We start from the raw sequence: 17,983 nt of genomic DNA, 5'->3' as shown, positions 1-17,983 counted from the left end.
TCTGTTTATTTTGTCAAACTCTTTAAGACTCTTGCTAAAGTCATAAACACCTGATAAAGACACCCTTTAACACACCTTCCTAAAGGGCGTTTCTATCTAATTACATAGTTCTTTAAGGCCAAACTGTTCATAGTATCATGTTCTCATAGGTACTTTCAAAATTGTTTTCTTATTTGAGCATCAAGTACTCTGTATCATGTTAATAACCACACAGAACTAAAAGAATTTCTCTAATAAAATGAGCCTGTTTACAGACTGCACTTATCACTTAGCCTTTAAAAGAGAAAATGTGGAAAATACCAGTGAAGTTCCACTAGAGAAAGCATTCCACAATTTTAAAAATTAACTGCTTCCCCAAGCACAGGCAGAGTTGGGTGGGGGGTGAAAAAAACCTTTGCTTTTCTCTACATCACACTCATCTTCAGAAAACTAACCTGCGTGCTAGGTGTTCCTGGGGGCAAAGCAGGGACACCCAGAAGTCTCACTACCAAGAAACTTGTCAGTCAATGTGTTTGATATATCATTTATTTGCTCTCCAATTCTCTACTAATTGAAAACACAGAAAATCTTGCACCTGTGCCTCTAATGAACAAAAGATAACCACGTTACAGAAACCAAGAAAGGTGATGTTTTACTTCATCTGTACAGCTTTATCAGGGAGTAAATTTAAGATTTCTATTGGGCTTTGCAAAATAATAACATTAGCTCCTTAGTGCCTATTACTTCCTTTGTATCTTTTAAGAGGAGTAGGAATACATGAAGCGGAGCCCTGGTGGTGCAGTGGTTAAGAGCTCGGCTGCTAACCAAAAGGCTGACAGCTTGAATCTACAGCAGCTCCTTGGAAACTCCATGAGGCAGTTCCACCTGTCCTATAGGGTCACTACGCATTGGAATCAACTCCACGGTAATGGGTTTGTTTTTTCAGTAGGAATACATAACTTTGTTTTATCCAAGATCATTCTTGATGATTAAGGCTAATGCTTTTCCATCTTTATTTTTCAACAAAGAGGACACCTCTGCCTTCTATGCTGCTATACCTCAAATTCAAACACTGTTCTTTGAGTATTGCCATCTAGCTTCCATTTCAAAATGTTCCTCTCATGAAGCCACAGCATACTCAAGCCTCTCAAAAAGAAAAAGGGCAGCGGGGAAACAAATTCAAACATGGACCTGAAAATCCCATCTCTTCCATTTTACTATATGTGTGTGACCTGGGGCAAGTTGCTTAATTTATCTGATTTTCATTTGCAGAGTTGTAGGGAGAAAGAGACGGAATGTGTAAATGGTGCCTAGCCAGGGGCCTGGCACATGTAGGCGTAGAATAAATGGCTGCTCTTAGTATACTATCTGGATTTATCCTGCTCAGAGACGGCAGTTATATATTCCCTTGGAGATTAAGAGGATTTCCTGATTCCTTTGATTGGAACTCTATGGGTTGAAAAACATAATTAAGCGAGACACTCTCAGAAAGTACATTTACATTAATATTAATTAATGCAAACAGCTGTTTGAGAAAGCCAGGGAGATAAACCTGCTTCTTGGTCAGGTGTGAAATCCTATTGTTCTCAAGTTATGAGTCATTTAAGTTAATGACTTACTCCACTAGATACGGTGAGCTACCGAAGAACAGCAACTGTACACAAAGAAATTGCTTTTAAGAAATACTACACCCTCCCACACACAGAAATTAAAATTTAATAAAACAAGTATGAAGGTTCTAGTCTTAGTATAAGAGCAACAAACTAAAAAATGTTAACATACAGTAACTGGGATCTAATTTGGAGAAACTAGGAGAAGATGGGCAAAGCTAACTAGCAGGAGATTAGCCTTTCCCCACCCCTCCCCTTATGTCCTTGAGTCCTCATCCAGCTAGGTACCTCACCTCTGGGTGCCCTTAGCCCGTCTCCTCCATTATCCCTGCTCTTATCACCCTATATCATAATTACTGTTTACCCCTCTTGGTTTTTTGGTTTTCCTCTGCCTCGAGCACTGGAACTCTAAACTCCTTCAGGACATGGAGGGACATGGAGGCTGTCATAGTTATCTGGCCTCTGGCACATTTTAAGCAACCTACAAGTATCTACTGCCTGAATTTCCTATTACTGTAACTTTTCAATTGGCATAGCCTTTTTTTTTTACATTATTTGTTCTACTTCATATTGTAGTGATTAACCACATTCAGGTTCCTCATTTTCCAAACAACTATAAGATAAATTTGATGGCACACTTTTGCCACTGGCTCAGTGATCACTGTTACAGAATTCTCTCCCACTTAACTCTGCAATCCTAGAGTAGGAGGGGACAAAGCCTATGGTGAGAGTAATCCAGGATTGAAGATAAAAGACAATAAAGTAAGACTGATACTAATGTGTGAACATGATTTAATATGTATTTGAGATTTAGAAGCAGCATGGTAAGGAGGCTGGACTGGGAGGATCTCCTTACTTTAATAAATCATTTGAGCAAGTCTCTTAACCTCCAGGAGCCTCGGTTTCAACGTCTGTAAACTGAAGGTGCTTACGGGATAAACCTTCCAGTTCTAAAACACATTTGGCTCCTCTGATGATTCAGAAGGCTGTTCAGAATATTATAATTAGAACATCTTCTTTGCCTACATCAATTATTAGCATAGTGATGAGATGGTTAATAAACATTCCTGGGCTATATAATGGCCACTAAGTGAATGTTTACTGTAAGAACAAAAAATAAACAATTAGTCATCTTATGTAATCTTCAGACATTATAGAGATACACCCTTCCCAGTAGATAAACTGCACATGAAGATGCCTTGTGAAAGTTTCCAAGTATTACTTGAAATATATATAGAGCTAAAAGGCCAAGAACTCAGAAATATTAAGCAAAAAAGAGTTTCCAAAGAAAGAGGGAGAAGATTCCAGGGTTTGAAGAGAAGTTTGAACTTCTACATTTCTGCTATGAGGTAGTAAGGGCTGCATCATCTACATATATAATTGGATATTTACAGCTTATATAAAAAAAAAATTGTCTTTTAATAGTTGGCAGGAGACTTGTTTTACAAAAAAAGTTAGCCTTACACCATGGCAAACCAACTTGCAAGGTAAAATTGTCAGAGAATGGACTGTTACGCTTTTTTTTTTTTGGTTCTTGTATAATGGCATTTAGATACATCTATTTAAAAAAAATAACCAGGTGCATTATCCAAATGTTCAGTTACAGGGGACACTAACAGTTGTCTGTCCGTGGCAATTCTATTTCTGTTTTTTACACACAAATCATCGCTTGCAAGCATTAATGTTAAAAACAGAAAAACAGTCTAGTACACAGTGGCTATAAATGCCAAATCAATTTTCAGCAGATAATAAAGTCCATGTTTTACAATCTGCAATGCAATGTTTTACTACCCAAAAATGTAAGCTAATAATATATAGCTCTACTAAATGGAAAATGCAGATATGCTGTTAAAAAACCGGGCCGGCTGTGAGAGGATGGATCATTTCTGCAGGGACCTTCTTAAAACTATGTGTAAGTGTTTTGAAAATATCACATGATGTGGCCATGTGTTAAAAATTACAGCCAGTTAAGTTCTCTGCTAAGAAAAATATGTGGGCAATTTATGAAATGCACTCCAGGATAGAGATGTCTTAAGTAAAACCAGATTTTGAAAACAAACCCTTTTTTTTTTTTTTTTTGGAAACTTGAACTTAAAAAAGTTCCAGGCACATCTGGAGAGCAGGACCATTGAGAAAGGGTGGTCTGACCTAATACTAGCCATCTTCTGAAAGAACAGCACTATTTCTGGGCTTCAGGGACTCTGCTCACTTATTGTCCTTTTAAGGAAACAGTCCTGAAAGCATTTTGTAGGTCAACATATGTTCTTTGATAGTATTATACAAAGACTGATAAAAACATAAATGTTTCAGAGAGTTTGCAGTCAAGTCCTTTTGAAAACAACATAATGTTCAAGCTCTCCCAAGCCTTCTCAGAAGAAAACATTTTCCTTCTCTTCAACACAAGGATCTAGTTGTTACAAAAGTGACCAGCAGTGAACTCTTTCCTTATATTAAGTCATTTAAAAGTAGCTTCATCTATTTCTTTAAAGCATGCCTGGCCTCCTTCCACTTCTGATAGTTCATTTTGGGGCAATATGCTATCAATAGCTAAAACACACTTTTTTAAAAAAAAATAGTTCTAGAAACTCCTAAACGGAGGCTTTTTTTAATCTACCCACATTACCCCCACCAAAGGATAGAATGTCTTTAAATAAGTATATCTATTCCCAGGGATCCCCTTTTTTTGTAAGAACTTACATCTGAAAATTGTTACACTGAACTTGCGACAACCAGGAACCAGCTCTGACACTTCAATTACAATAATAATAATAATAATAATAATGTTCATATATAAATACGGAGCCAAATAAAAATAGTGACAATATCAGATTCCTCAAAACACATTCTTTTAATCTTCTGCATATAATGTCTTATTTTAAAATATAAAATCTGCCCCAGAAGGCTGATATTGCCCATTAATAATAAATACATATGTCTGGTCTAAAGTATGCTTAAAAAAAATTAAATAAAACATATAAAGAAGTAGTCCATCCAGTATTAGCGTTTAGAAAGTGCAGATGGGTGTCAAAAATAGCCAAGTGTCAGATCTGCTCAAGTATCGCCATTCTGGCACATGCTCACAGTCACAGCTGTTAATACATTTTCTGTATCCAAGTACAAGGTTTTCTAACACAGTTTATGGGGAGGGGAGAGAAACACTCCCACACACTTCAGACTTCAGAACCAGTCAGATGTATTAACGACTTAACACTAAAGACAAATTTATCAATGATTCTAAAACCGTGGATATAGTTCAATGCATTTTAAATAAGGATGCTTAGAAGATTACTTTGAAATCTGGGATTTAGTGAAAGGTTAGAAAGGTGCTAACTAACCTCCTTCTGCTATTATCATTCACAAATGGCTTTGGTTTATTGTGGGATTTTGTTTTATCAAAATAAAGACTCAAGATACTGATGCATCAGCTCATTGAACAACTATTTATCAACAACATAAAACAAAGAAGATCCAAATCATGGCATAAAAATCAGAAGAATCTGCTCCAATATCCTAGTGAAGTAAAAAACACAAGCCCTTTTTCACACTGATTCTGTATCGTATGCCTAATGCACACGATATCTCTAGTTACATGGTGCACATAAATCATGACGAGAGCTTAAAGAGTTAAATGACCTTTGGAAGGCCCCTGTCATTGTCTTTTTGTAAATTGATTTTCCCCATATTTCAGCTACACACATGCCTAGTCTCCTGAAGTCATGAAAAAGTCTAATTCTGCCAGAAACGCATCCTTTCTGCACACATATATCAATAATGATGAGGACTACGAGAAGCATCCCGAAGAGAAAAACATTCCTCCAACAACTGGCAATACCTACACACAACTGTGGTTGCAGAAAACTGGCAGATAATGTTTCAAAACACCATCTGTGAGGTGTACAAACTCTGTGACCAAGCACAGCCTCTTCTGCCTGTCCTACCCAAATCATCAGCACGAATCAGCCAGCTGGAGGATCTCTATCTGCCCTGTCTTTTTTATCTGGAGATTGGCTGCTCAAATTAGGCTCAGGGCAATTGCGACAGTTCTTGAGGAGATCAAACACAACCCTTTCTTCCATCAGGCTTCTCCCAGAGAGCTCAGTCTCTCAGGCTTCTCTAGAAGCGGAACTTTTCACTGGCAACTATTTCAGAAACACTCTAGGCTCCAAAGATAATATTTTTCAGAGGAAACTGACATATTCTAAATTTCCAGGGCCACAACAGCTTCACTAATTCAGATTTTTTTTTTCAATTAACTGATTTTAATTATTTGCCCGCTGACACCTAAGGACTGTGATTTAGAGCAAGGCTGAATTATATTTGCAGCTCAAAAGCTTCCTTCACTTTCTCTGACATAAACTGCTTTTTAAAGAGACCTTATTCCAGGATTCTGCCATCATCTGAAAACTCTCTCCAGAGATGAAATTTCCAGAACACAAGGTAGAGATGACAGTCATGAAATCCAGAGCAGAAACAATACTTCTTACTGGAACAAAACCTTCTCAAAGTGAACTGCTCTGGCAGACATACATGGCTATGCTTCTCTCTCAGCCTTTAAAACACATCCCCCTAATTCTAAAAGCAAGGGACCCACACCCTGTACCCCTGCACCAATCTTGATTTCTTTATCCTATCTTCCTATCTCACCTTTGTCACCCACCACCTCTTCCTGCCTACATACAACACAGGGCTCTGTGGGGCTGAAGGTGTTTTCCATGCATAATAAAAAGTAAGCTGTCTCCCTTTAGGAATCACAGAGAACACGGACCAGCGTTAACTCACCAGGCATCCTTGAATCAAGCGTACCACACTCAAAGTGGCTCTTTCCTAAAAGCCAGCGTGCTCCGGGCTCATGCCTCCTGTTCTGGAATGAGCAGAGGCAGAAAGAGGAGGGCCATCAGAAGGGGCTGGGGCAGCATAGCCAGAGGCAGGGTGCTGGGCGTGCGCCTGCCAGGCGGAGACAGATGGAGAGCTGACACTCCGGATTGCACTTGGAGCAGAAATGTGGATGATGACAGGAGCACATGTGGCCTTGAACCCAGCCCTGTCTCTTCAGGCAGAACAATGACAGGGTAGTGTGTGCAAAGTATCACAGCCCCTCACCTCCCTGTACTGACTCTACCTCTCTCGGCAAGTTCCAGAGCACCAAAGCACAGAAAGTCCAATGCAGAATGATAAGCTAAATGCTGAATAATTCATTCACCGCCACCCCCAATTCCGTTAAAAGTTAACCCTTATTTTGCCAAAAGATATGAAAAGTCAACCCAGCCACCTATTACGACTCAAAAACGAAAAGATTCCCTTCATCTTCTCATGTTAACAGCCATCATTGGAAACTATATTAAAAAACAAACATAGGCATAAACTTGAAAGCTTGTTTATTCAACTGGAAATCCCAAAAAGGATAAAAACATTTTGCTAAGATCGTGTATACTGTGCCAGTTTATCATCCTGAACAAAGTCTCAGAATCATCCCCTTTGTCAGCTTCTCAGTTGTATGTGTAAAATAGAGCACTTTTTAGAAGCAAGACGACTTTTAGTTTTACTAGAGTGCTTTTGGCCCCCTGGGATGGCTGCGTTGATCTGCTCCAAATGTTTGCAGCTTACTCTCCCCTACCTTGCACAGAGATCCATGGGGGATGAAAACAAAATCTTCACTGTAAAGCTTTTCAAAAGCTGAACAATCATGTCCTCCTGATTTCTGATTTTTTGCATACCCTTAAAAATGTTTATCCTCCCCATGAATAACACATACCCAGGCAGGTTCAATGGACTCGTCCCTATTAAGCTTTAATGGACACCATGATATATAAAACTATGAGCCTTTGTCATAGTGCTTTATCTAAAGCTGGCTATTTTCCTCTCAGCAGTCCCTCTTTAGTCCTTTGTAAAACATCCTTGCCTCATAGGAGAAACATACGCCTGTCTGCCTGCCTTGCGTGGCTTTTCTAAACACAAAAATGCCAGGCAGAAGGGAAATACTGCTGTCTTCTAAAACTCTTCCTCAGTTTAACACTTGGAAATCTTTCCTAGGTTTGTTGTTTGTTTGTTTTAACAACAGGTCATGTGATGAGATAGATCCCTCTGGCTTTACCTCTCCAGTGTTTGTTCAATCCATTATAAACACAGGAATAACCCAAGCACCTCTGACCAGCCTGCCAGCTCCTTGAATATGACAGACAGGAGCACCCCCTTTAACTCCTGCTATCCCGTCCCAGTTTCCTGCATGCCCTTTGCCTACTCTATACTTCCCATATGCTTTTGGTCCTTGTCAGAATAATTTTTTTCCCCCTTACTAGCTACCTCAGAGAAATGACAAAAATCCATCAGAAAACAGAGGCATGACTCTGATTTCTACCTACTTGTTCTCCCTATATCTCAAGTGTACACACGACCTGTTTCAAGGCAAACCCACATACACATACCTAAAAATAAATCATCTTTGATAAAGTGCCAATCAATAAGAACTTCTACAGCCCCTAAATATGGCACCCAAGAAGTACTGCTTCATCTGGTGAACCCCTCAAAAATCCATCATTGTCAAAGACAACTTGTAAAAAGACTACAATTCATAATGATTACTCTGTTCTGTCACTAATAGTATACTGCACCCTATTTATGAGGCCAATCCTTTTGTTCATCTTAGTTAGATGTCACTTGTAATGAGATTCTGTGTAATGGATTTCAGTACAGTTAAGCACCAAGCTCAAACATTCTTATGACAGAAAGCTTTATAGCAGGAATGAGTGTGATAATCAATTAAGTCCTGCTATAAGAGCCTTTATGGAATCTAGCATCCTAAATCTGTAAATTTTGATTTTTAAAAGAGGCATTTTTTTAAAAAGCCACTCAATGTTACATGCTACTGATTTTTTTTTTTAATACTATACCTCTGTTAGAAAGAAAACATTTTCACAGTGGGAAACCCAACCCTTCATCAATACGCACAGTGCATCACTTCTAAAATAGAAAATCATATGACAAAAATGCAGTACACTTTAAGAAAACTGGATGATATCTGGTTTTAAAACTGGGTCTTAATATCAGTACATTGCAAGTCCCTAAACCACAACTCAGAAAATTGAACTTCCATATGCTGTGTGATTATGTATCTTTTCCATGTGTAAAAAGGCTTTTTAAGCTGTTATCTGACTACAGTAATTGCCACTTTAAATTGATCCACGTCAACAAAACCTGGATCCCTGGAGATTCTCACCTAGAAGTCTGATTGCAGATACTGCCTCACTGTGCGTGCATCTGAGACTAGATCAGTGCGTTCTCAAGCAGCCGGTTCCCTCCTCTTATTATTTAATCCACTGAGGCAAGGAAAGCAGCAAGCCCATTTGGCAGTTCTTCCTCAACAGGGAACCCAGGATACGTAGTTCTATATAGTCACTTAGACAGAAATAACCTTCCCCTTTAACAAAAAAGAAAGAGTGTAAGGAGCCAAGAGTTGGAACATCCAAATTGTATGATAAAGATGGAAAATCAATAATATGATGAATGTATTTATGTAGGTGAGTGAAAAATCAGAGAAGAAAATTGTATTGCAAAAGTTTTCTCCAGCATAAAACACTGTCCTGCATGCATCACCATTAGGAAACATATTTTACAAAATTAAAACACTGAAAACAATAGCAAAGATTGCTTTACTGATCAATTAAATACTTTCTTAGGAGAGGCCTTCTGGTTAATGTATATCTTCTAGTTCAGAACACAGAGCATTTTTAAGGCAATTTTAAAAGGAAAATTGTTAAATAACCACTTTTCATATTGGTAAATATAGTCAACAACAAAATGCTGGGCTCCTAAGAACAAAAATAAACAAAGAGATTTATGACAATAAATTTAGATCATTCATTAGAAAGCCATTATGGTGTTTTATTACTCCAGGGTATTTTTTCACTTATTTCCAAAACATAACAGCTCTAAAGTACAGATTTCCCTTTGTTCCAACCTGACTTAACCAATAGGAGGGACTGACTAGCTATCTACCGAAATCGTCTGTGGTTAATGAAAGCTCCCTACACTGGTGAAGGGGGAATCTGAGTTAAAAGCTTTTCCACAGGTCTTCTCAACTTTCCTCTAGGTTTCTAGCAGGCTGTTGTGTTACACTGTGACTTCACGCAGGGGGTATTAAGTGAGTTAATTCAAAGGAGCTGAAACCTCATTGATCCTAATTGAAAGCAATACACCCAACCAAATACTTTCCTACCCCATCTGCTCTGGCCTGCCACCAGCTATTCAATACAAGAGAATTAATAGTTTCAGATATTCTAACCGACCCAGTAAAGGCACTCATTTAAGCAGGGCTGCATTAACAAAGTGAAAAAACAAGGGCAAAATGGGTTCAAATGGAGCATTTTACTCCTAGTTGGCTTTAATAAAGCTGAATAAGGCTTATTCTGACTTTTTATGTGCAAGACTTGATAAACTGAATGAGAAGGCACTCAATGATCAGCCAACGAGCATTGATGAATGGTCATTAAGACCCCCCTGCTCTCAGAAGAGACCCTTCCACAAAGTGGCACACCAGCTTGAAAGGGCGGACTCACTAATGTCCAGATTTCTCCGCTTGCTTGTTCCATTTTCAATTTCAGACCACTGGCCACCAAATGAGGCTGACATATTGGAAAATAATGTTTTATGGGCGAGTGGTAAAAAATAAAATGGAGGCATTAGCTCTGCTTTCAAATTCAAATCTGCTAGTTTTGTCAGACCCCAAAGGTTTTGATTTTCCACCCAGCTGGAAGCTATTAGTGTTTTCTAAAGGCATCCCACTGACAGGGCAAACCTACCTAATGTGTGAGCTGTTGGGCTAAGGGAGATGGACTTCTCTTTTGGATGATTTCCTAACTTCTCATCACCTTGACAGTCAATTAAATAGATACAACACCTAATAAAAATGTACATTAATTTGTTTCTGCCACTGAAAGGCATCTGAAACTGTATTAAATAAACTCCGTAATGGATTGTCTCCTGACAAAGATAAATCCAATTATACTTTGTCTGCAAGAAAAGCAAATGGTTTAAGTTTTAGTTAGGCTACCATGTAAGATACAAACCAATCACAAAGAAATGAGTGGAACAGGGGAAGAAAAAAAAAAAAAATTAAGTTTGTTGAAGTATTCCATCAAGGAAAGGGGTTATCTCACACTTAACTCCTTTATATAAATGTCTGTTATAAACAACTAAACACATTCACACCATTTCCTTCAAATATTTCCTTTGCGGGGAATGACTGGCAAGCATCTCCTCAACTTTCAGCCAGCCCACAGAACAGCTCACAAGAACTTTGCTTAAATGACAAAAGAACAGCAGACATGATTGCCATCTTAAGAAACTGAAGAGTATATAAACATCATGGGGTCAAAGGGTTATTAAGGGCTGTCCAAGAGGGCCCAAGTGCTAGCAATAAGATGGAATCAAGTAAAAGAAAACATGCAGGACAGAGGAAGCTTGTCTTAATAGGTGATTATACCAGACATGGCAGAAGCAGAAAAGCTTCACTGCTCGGATCATTCGCAACTTGAGGGACAAAGCACCATACAACAGTATGTCCCATGGAGAACATGTTGTATGGTCTGTCGAGAAATCCTAATCTACCAGGGCAAATGGCAGGCTGAGAGGTAGAAGTCATGACCTCTTCCTTTCACCTACGACTTCTGTGAAACTCAAGGACTCAGGTCGCTTTGATTTTTTGTCTCTCCATCAGTTAAAGTGAGTTAATAGTGTGCTCTAAGCCTATAATTTGAAGACTCCAATCTTAAAATAATTTTTAAATAATGATTTCCTAAACTGACAGGCCAGTCTCTATGATTTCTTTTGTCGTCTTCTATGTCTACAGAATACAATGCTGTATCATTCCAACAATTTTTCAAGCAATGTATTTGATTTTTAACTTTATTTACTACATATGAATAAAAAGACATGTATTTGCACATTTATGTACATAGGGCATGTGTGTGTGTAAAATGAAACATATTTAAGATAAAACGTCACTTTCTGGAAAAAACAAAACCTATATTAATAATAATTATTATCAATTATTTCTGACAGTAATAAATCCCTTTAAAATACCCCGATATAGGTAGTTCTTTTTCACCAACAATTTTTTTTAATTTTTAATACCAAATATTCAGTAAAACTCTGAAATGCTGTAACAAATTTAACACTTGCATTGCTTGAATGTTAAATCGTTTCAATTCAAGCTTTAAGCTTATGAATATAGCTAAATGTAGATTACTTAATAGGCAGAGCAAGGTGTTAAATTATGTAAAAATGTTTAAAGTAAAACACTTATTAATCCATAAGCCTAAATACTATGTAAGTTAACTTCTGCCTTTTCAAATAAAAGCATTTTTCCATAAAAACAATCAATGTTAAAAAGTACATGCTTGCATGTAAATCTGCAAACAAGCTACCATTTATAGCTTCTTCCTATTTTCATAACAACAAAAATTACTCAGAGATTATAGAAGACACCCTAACAACCCATCCCTTATTCATTTGACAAGGACTGTAACACTATATGGAAAACCTTTGTTTGGATGTCGCCACCTCCCCATCCTGACTGATGGCGAGTTTAGTCTTGTTAAAACGCAAGGGTGATGGCGTCTGCACCAATGAACTTTCCCTCCTCTCAGCACCAAAGACAAAAACCTGAAGCTCTCCTCCGTGCAGGCAGCCATCTGGACAGCTTTCCCTCAAAGCCCAGCCCACACCACACTGCAGGCAAAATCTGAGGGCTCTAGAGCTCTGTGGGGCTATTCATGACATACCAATTTCACATTTTCTGCTTGTATGCTTGCAACAATAAATGCTAATGAGGACTATGAATGACAATTTTAAAGACAATAAAAAGGTCTCCAAATCCCTTGCATATGGAGACACTGTTTTCAAAACTTCACCTTCTGTTACAGAGCTGTTAGAGTCTAAAGGAGGAAAAAAGAATAACCTAAGGAAAACAGTAAGATGATCAAAGCACGACTGACTCCTTAAAATTTCCAGAGAAAGCAATCTGTGTAAGCCCATCGAACAGGAGATCTTACCACCAAGTACAGCCCTATGAATACATGAGGTACCTTTAACCTACTAGCTTTGTCTTCTGTAGACATGTAACTTAATAAAAGCAGTTCATGCTAAACACTGTTTTTGGGTTTTGTTTTTGTTTTTTGTTTTGGGAGCCTAGGAATTCTAAACACAGCATTTGTCCAAAAAACAAATATTTTTTTTAAAAAATCATCACCATACTTTGGCATAATACCTAGCATTCTACCTTTAAATACATTCAAATACAAATTGGTTCTCTTCTGACAATCTCTATTCTTAAAAATATTGCAGTGGTTCTGGGAGGTAAAATTATAAATTTTTTTTTCTGTATTTTTCAAAGCTTCTAAAATGAGCATACATTACATTTTGAACCAGAAAAACAATAAATATAAACATACTGAAAGAACTGAACAAAAGACATGTAAATGTCCTGACCTAGACAGGAATTAAACTATTTTACACAGCAACAAAAATAAAACAAAGATTCGCCTTCCCATGGTATGGGAAAATTGTCTAAAGGGTATTCTTTTCATTAACGTGGATCAAAACACTTTCAACCAAATCCACCAGGTGGAGCAAATACACAGCAAAAAAAAAAAAAAAAGAAAAATCCCAGAATTTTTTTTATCATATTCTTTTTTTCCCAAGGACTTTTATCTCTAACAAACTCCCCATGTCTATCTCTCCACATTGCATATTATCAAAATCTATGCACACACATTAATTTACCATATTTATAAACAGAATTCAAACATATTCAAAAATTACTTTTAGCTGTGATGGATTCCATCGCAAATTTTCATTCCAAAATTGCTGTATTTGTTCAAATACCCAGCACAGCATATTTGTTTTCATATCAGTGTAAACTTTGAAACTAATGTTTTGCTCTGACCCTACCTACATGGTTTCATCAAACATATCTTCTCCCCCACCCCACAACCATAAGACCAGACAGAGAAGAATTTAATGCTGTATATACTAAAATATATTAAAACCTATCATCTCAGCTCACTTTCCTTACTCTGTATGGAAATTTCAGTTCTGACGATGGCATCTTATTAAAATTACTCTTAATTGTACCTACCCAAATCATGTTCAAATTTTTTTGACTATTTTACCTATTTTATCAAAATGTCCCTTTTTCATTCCTGTTGGTAAACTGAGACAAGTCCACAATTTCTAATAGAATATGATTTTATTGTTCTCTTTTCTAGAGTACACTTCCTCCCATTCTCTTCCCCCATAGATCTTTTTTTTGCCAATTCACTCCACACTTACTGAACACACTCTTGAGCGCAAGGCGCCAACCCCATTTTCTTGTTCACATTTTGTTCTTTAATTCCGGACGCCACCTCCAAGCCACAACTCTCCCCGTTCACTTTCCAAAGTCCTCCAGGTTTTTCTCACATTAGGCACTCTCTGCTGCCAAAGCTTAATGCTACAAATGGCGCTAATGTTTCTTGCATTTAAGAAAGCTCAAGTTGGACAGAACTACCAAAAAGTTGGAGCTTGCAAGGGGGTACTGAGAGTTTGTCAGTGGAGGCGAATACTAGTTAGGCATGCTGACTGTGGCTTAAAATATATTTCTATGTTTGCTTTTTTTTTCATATTATAATGATGTCGAAAAGAGAAACATCCTGAAAGAAATGCAGCAAGCTGATACATAATCAACATGCACATGCCTGAGGACGTGCGTGACACCTATGGCAGAGCTACTTACGCTTCTGCAAAACAGATCATGGGGATGCCAGCTCCATCACAAGGCACACCAGGCTAGTCCAGTTGTTTAAATGATTATATACTTTTCACTGGACTGGTATACAAATACATAAAATATTGACATGACTCCCATAAATATAATACGAAAAGGAAGTTTTTAGAATAATTCCTACAAAACTCTTCCCTGCAAAGTCCTGTCTTTATTCTTTTCAAAGAGCAGAATGGAGTCTTTGAAGCTTGTGTGTATGCACATACAAAGGTATATACTGCTCTCTTTCCATGCCCATAGCTCCTATTAGCATTAATGGGAGTCACATACGTGCATCTGAAGGGTAAGAGCCCGTAAGTCTGCATGACAGAATCCTAATGATGTAGTTGGAAAAACTAAATCACTGCACATGTAGTCACAATTCCTCTGCCTTTGCGGGAAACCTCACCACCCTCACCTTCGCGCCCCCACCCACAGCGAGTACATTTCATCAGCCTACACTGTGGATAAAGAACCTGCTGGATCTCTTCTTGGTAAGATAACATCTTGTTATACTCAAGGGAGCTCCCAAATGGCTCCATCTCAAGGCATTCCTCAGGTTATTTATCCTATACTACCCTCAAACTGGCCACACATTTCTATCCAAATATTATTTCTCACCGCCCTCAGCCTCATCAAAGGGTGTGGCCCTTCCCAAAGCAAATGTCAAAAACCATATTCAAATTCCAAGGGGGGAAAAAAAACTAACTTGAATTCTATCACCTTGGTTTAAAAGTAAAACGCTTCTATTTTTATGGACAGATTAAGGTTCAAAACTGCCTCATAAAAAAACACCTCTCAACTACATGCTCCACACTGAACTACTTAGTGAGTCTGACCCAAAAAGAGCAACGTACAGGAGGGCACTACATAACAAGATTAGGAAATATAACCCAGTACACTAAGGCCTGTCCGCCACTGGTTAATGCCTGTTGCTGCTGACAGAGATATTGTTACATGGCAAGGCCAGAACTGGAAAATGAAACAGCCAGATTTTTAAAACCCTTAAGAAAAAAAAAAAAAGCATATCTGTCAGTGCAGTCCAGAAAGGGAGAGAAGGGAACACAGCATTGGCAGGAACCTCAAATTCCTGACCAAACCCTCTTCCACACAATGCCTCCTGAAAGAAAAGAGCCCAGGGCAGGAGCCAGCCTGACGCTGGTGGACAGACAGGGCTGGCCTTGCAGGATGTCAGAGCGCCAGGCGGCTGCGAGAGATACTGGTGTTCACACACTCGCAGGCAGGCTGTTTTGCTCTTCAGGTAATTAAACAAGGAAGCAGGGCTGCTGGGTATGAGTCTGACCCCAAAGCTGTGGCTCCAAGGTTCTGCATATCAACTTCCGCAAGAACTGCCGGGAGCATCAACACAACACTCTCCTCTCCCTCTCTCTCATTTCCTTCTCCACCTCTTCCTAAAGTTGACCCAGAAACAAATCTTCCCTACAAAAACATCCCGAAAGGGAACTACATACAAAGGTCTGAACTTATTTGTAATAAAAAATCTGCGCTATTCCTGTCATATTAACTTCCAAACCGACAAGAAAAAGACCCTATTGACAATAACTTCATAAAAATTTATATAGAGAAAATATACGTAAAACATGGGTGTTTTAATTAAAATGGGTTATTCAAAGAAAATAATACCTAAATAATTATTTTATTCTTTTTCTTTAACATGTGCTTGATCATAGTGTGATCTTCCACTTTTAAAAGGTTCCAATGAAATCACGGATTTTGACAGCCCAGTTCACAGGTGAAACACTGTTGTGTAACTAATATTGTTAAGTTTTAATAATGGCCGTTAATACAAGCACAAATACCACCTATTCTCTATTTTATAGTTCATCAAAAAAATTATTTAAGCAAAACCCTGAAATATTTCTTGTGCACAAAATGTCACCACGAACGCTCAGGAATATAAAAAATATCCCTTAAAAGAGAAGAAGATGGTACAGTTATATATGCATACATATTAAGCAACGATGAGAATCATATAAATAATACATTCTTCTTTCATCTCAAAACCCATAGAGTAAAATATTGGCTGAAAGAGACAGAGACCAAAAGAAAGAGGAATACAAAAGCATGCCTGCTTGTCTGTGTTCAACACAAAGAACATTAAATGAAAACAACTGGCATGCTGCCAAATTCCTATGGAGGCAAAGAGATTCAAATAAATTGATTTCACGCATCACACTGACCTGGGATCAGTGTGCAGTGCTACAATAAGCTCAGAGCTCCATGTGAGGTAAAGCCCATTAATGCTATCAGACCCCTCGAACAAGACCAAGTAAAACTAAAAATAAATACAGACTCTCTCAAAAAAAAACAGCAATTTTGCTTAAGAAAATCACCTTCCTCTTTTCCTAATAAAGATACCAATATTTCAAGGTACACAGAATCATCTAAACTAACATTTTAAAAATCATCCCTCTTAAAAATACAAACGTAGTTTTTAAAATCCATTCCGCCCCCGCCCCCCCCCCAAAAAAAAGGAAAACAAAAACCCATTGCCATTGAGTTGATTCTGACTCATAGCAACCCCGTAGGACAGACTAGAACTGCCTCATAGGGTTTCCAAAGCTGTAATCTTTACTGAAGCAGACTGCCACGGCTTTCTCCCACGGAGTCACTGGTGGGTTCGAACCACTGACCTTTCAGTTAGCAGGGGAGCACTTAACCACTGTGCCACCAGGGCTCCTGAAAACCCATCCAGTATATATAAATTGCTGTGGCATCAATAATTCCATTCCATGATGTGCATGAATGTAAATACACACCACTCTGGAACAAAACGCACAAAGAGTCAAGTCTCCTCTGGCATTCTTTCCTCCCACACTATTCCCCTTGCATCTTTGAGAAGCCAGTGGATTTTTTGTTTGTTTTGTGGCAAATATTGGACCCCTTCTTAGTATTTTCCCTAATGGCTTATAAGTGCTCTTCAGGCACCACTTCTAGCTGTCCCAAATCTGCCCAGTTATTACAACAGCCATGACATACATTATAGGGGAATAGTCCTAAATAGCATTCTAGAAGACCAAGCACTGTGCATATTTTGGGTATGCTTTAAAACCCTGGGTTAAACATGCCAGCATTTGCCTTTACCAGTTAACACCGAAGCTGGTGGTATGTCCCCTGCGCGTCATTTTCCCTCTGACCACTGCCCTAAAGAGGCAGGCTGCCCTGGTGTCTGTCGCCTGCTCCAAAAGGCACCACACAGACTTGGCTCTCTGGCGCCACCTCAGGCCATTCTCAATTACAGCCCCAACTCTTCAGCTTCACATAGCTCTTTGCTTTTTCTGCAGCCAAGTTACAACCCCAGGAATCCAATGGATTCAAGGTGCTTGCATATTTAAAGTATGTGATTGCTGTAGTTCTCTACTTGTTGGGTCAACTTGATTATGAACCCCATATTTCTATACACCCAATTGTTCAAGGTTTGTATATGACCATTACCAAAAAGAAGAAAAAACTAGGAATAAAATTTTCAATTCTAGATAAAAATAAAGAAAACCCAACAGCTATAAAAGAGGCCAACACAAATACATCATATGTGTATATACACACACCGTTTTTAAAGCATGTACAAACACACACA

The 17,983-nt window shown here is 38.3% G+C and overlaps 1 protein-coding gene across 4 annotated transcripts in view; it reads right to left on the bottom strand.

The window, feature by feature from the left end:
- Positions 1-17,983, bottom strand: part of RUNX1T1 (RUNX1 partner transcriptional co-repressor 1) — a 156,905-nt gene that overhangs the window by 106,381 nt on the left and 32,541 nt on the right. The window contains exon 1 of one of the 4 annotated variants that reach the window (XM_049853591.1): positions 6,369-7,777. The exons of the other annotated variants lie outside the window; for them this stretch is intronic. Coding sequence (XP_049709548.1) covers positions 6,369-6,375 — 7 coding nt within the window. The 5' untranslated portion in view covers positions 6,376-7,777. Of the gene's footprint in view, positions 1-6,368; positions 7,778-17,983 lie in introns of those variants that run through there. 4 annotated transcript variants of the gene reach the window in all.

The sequence above is a fragment of the Elephas maximus genome, chromosome 15 (assembly GCF_024166365.1).
Source record: "Elephas maximus indicus isolate mEleMax1 chromosome 15, mEleMax1 primary haplotype, whole genome shotgun sequence".
NCBI classification, from domain to species: domain Eukaryota; kingdom Metazoa; phylum Chordata; class Mammalia; order Proboscidea; family Elephantidae; genus Elephas; species Elephas maximus.
The sequence above is the reverse complement of the archived record's forward strand: the minus strand, read 5'-3'. Positions and strand labels throughout refer to the sequence as shown.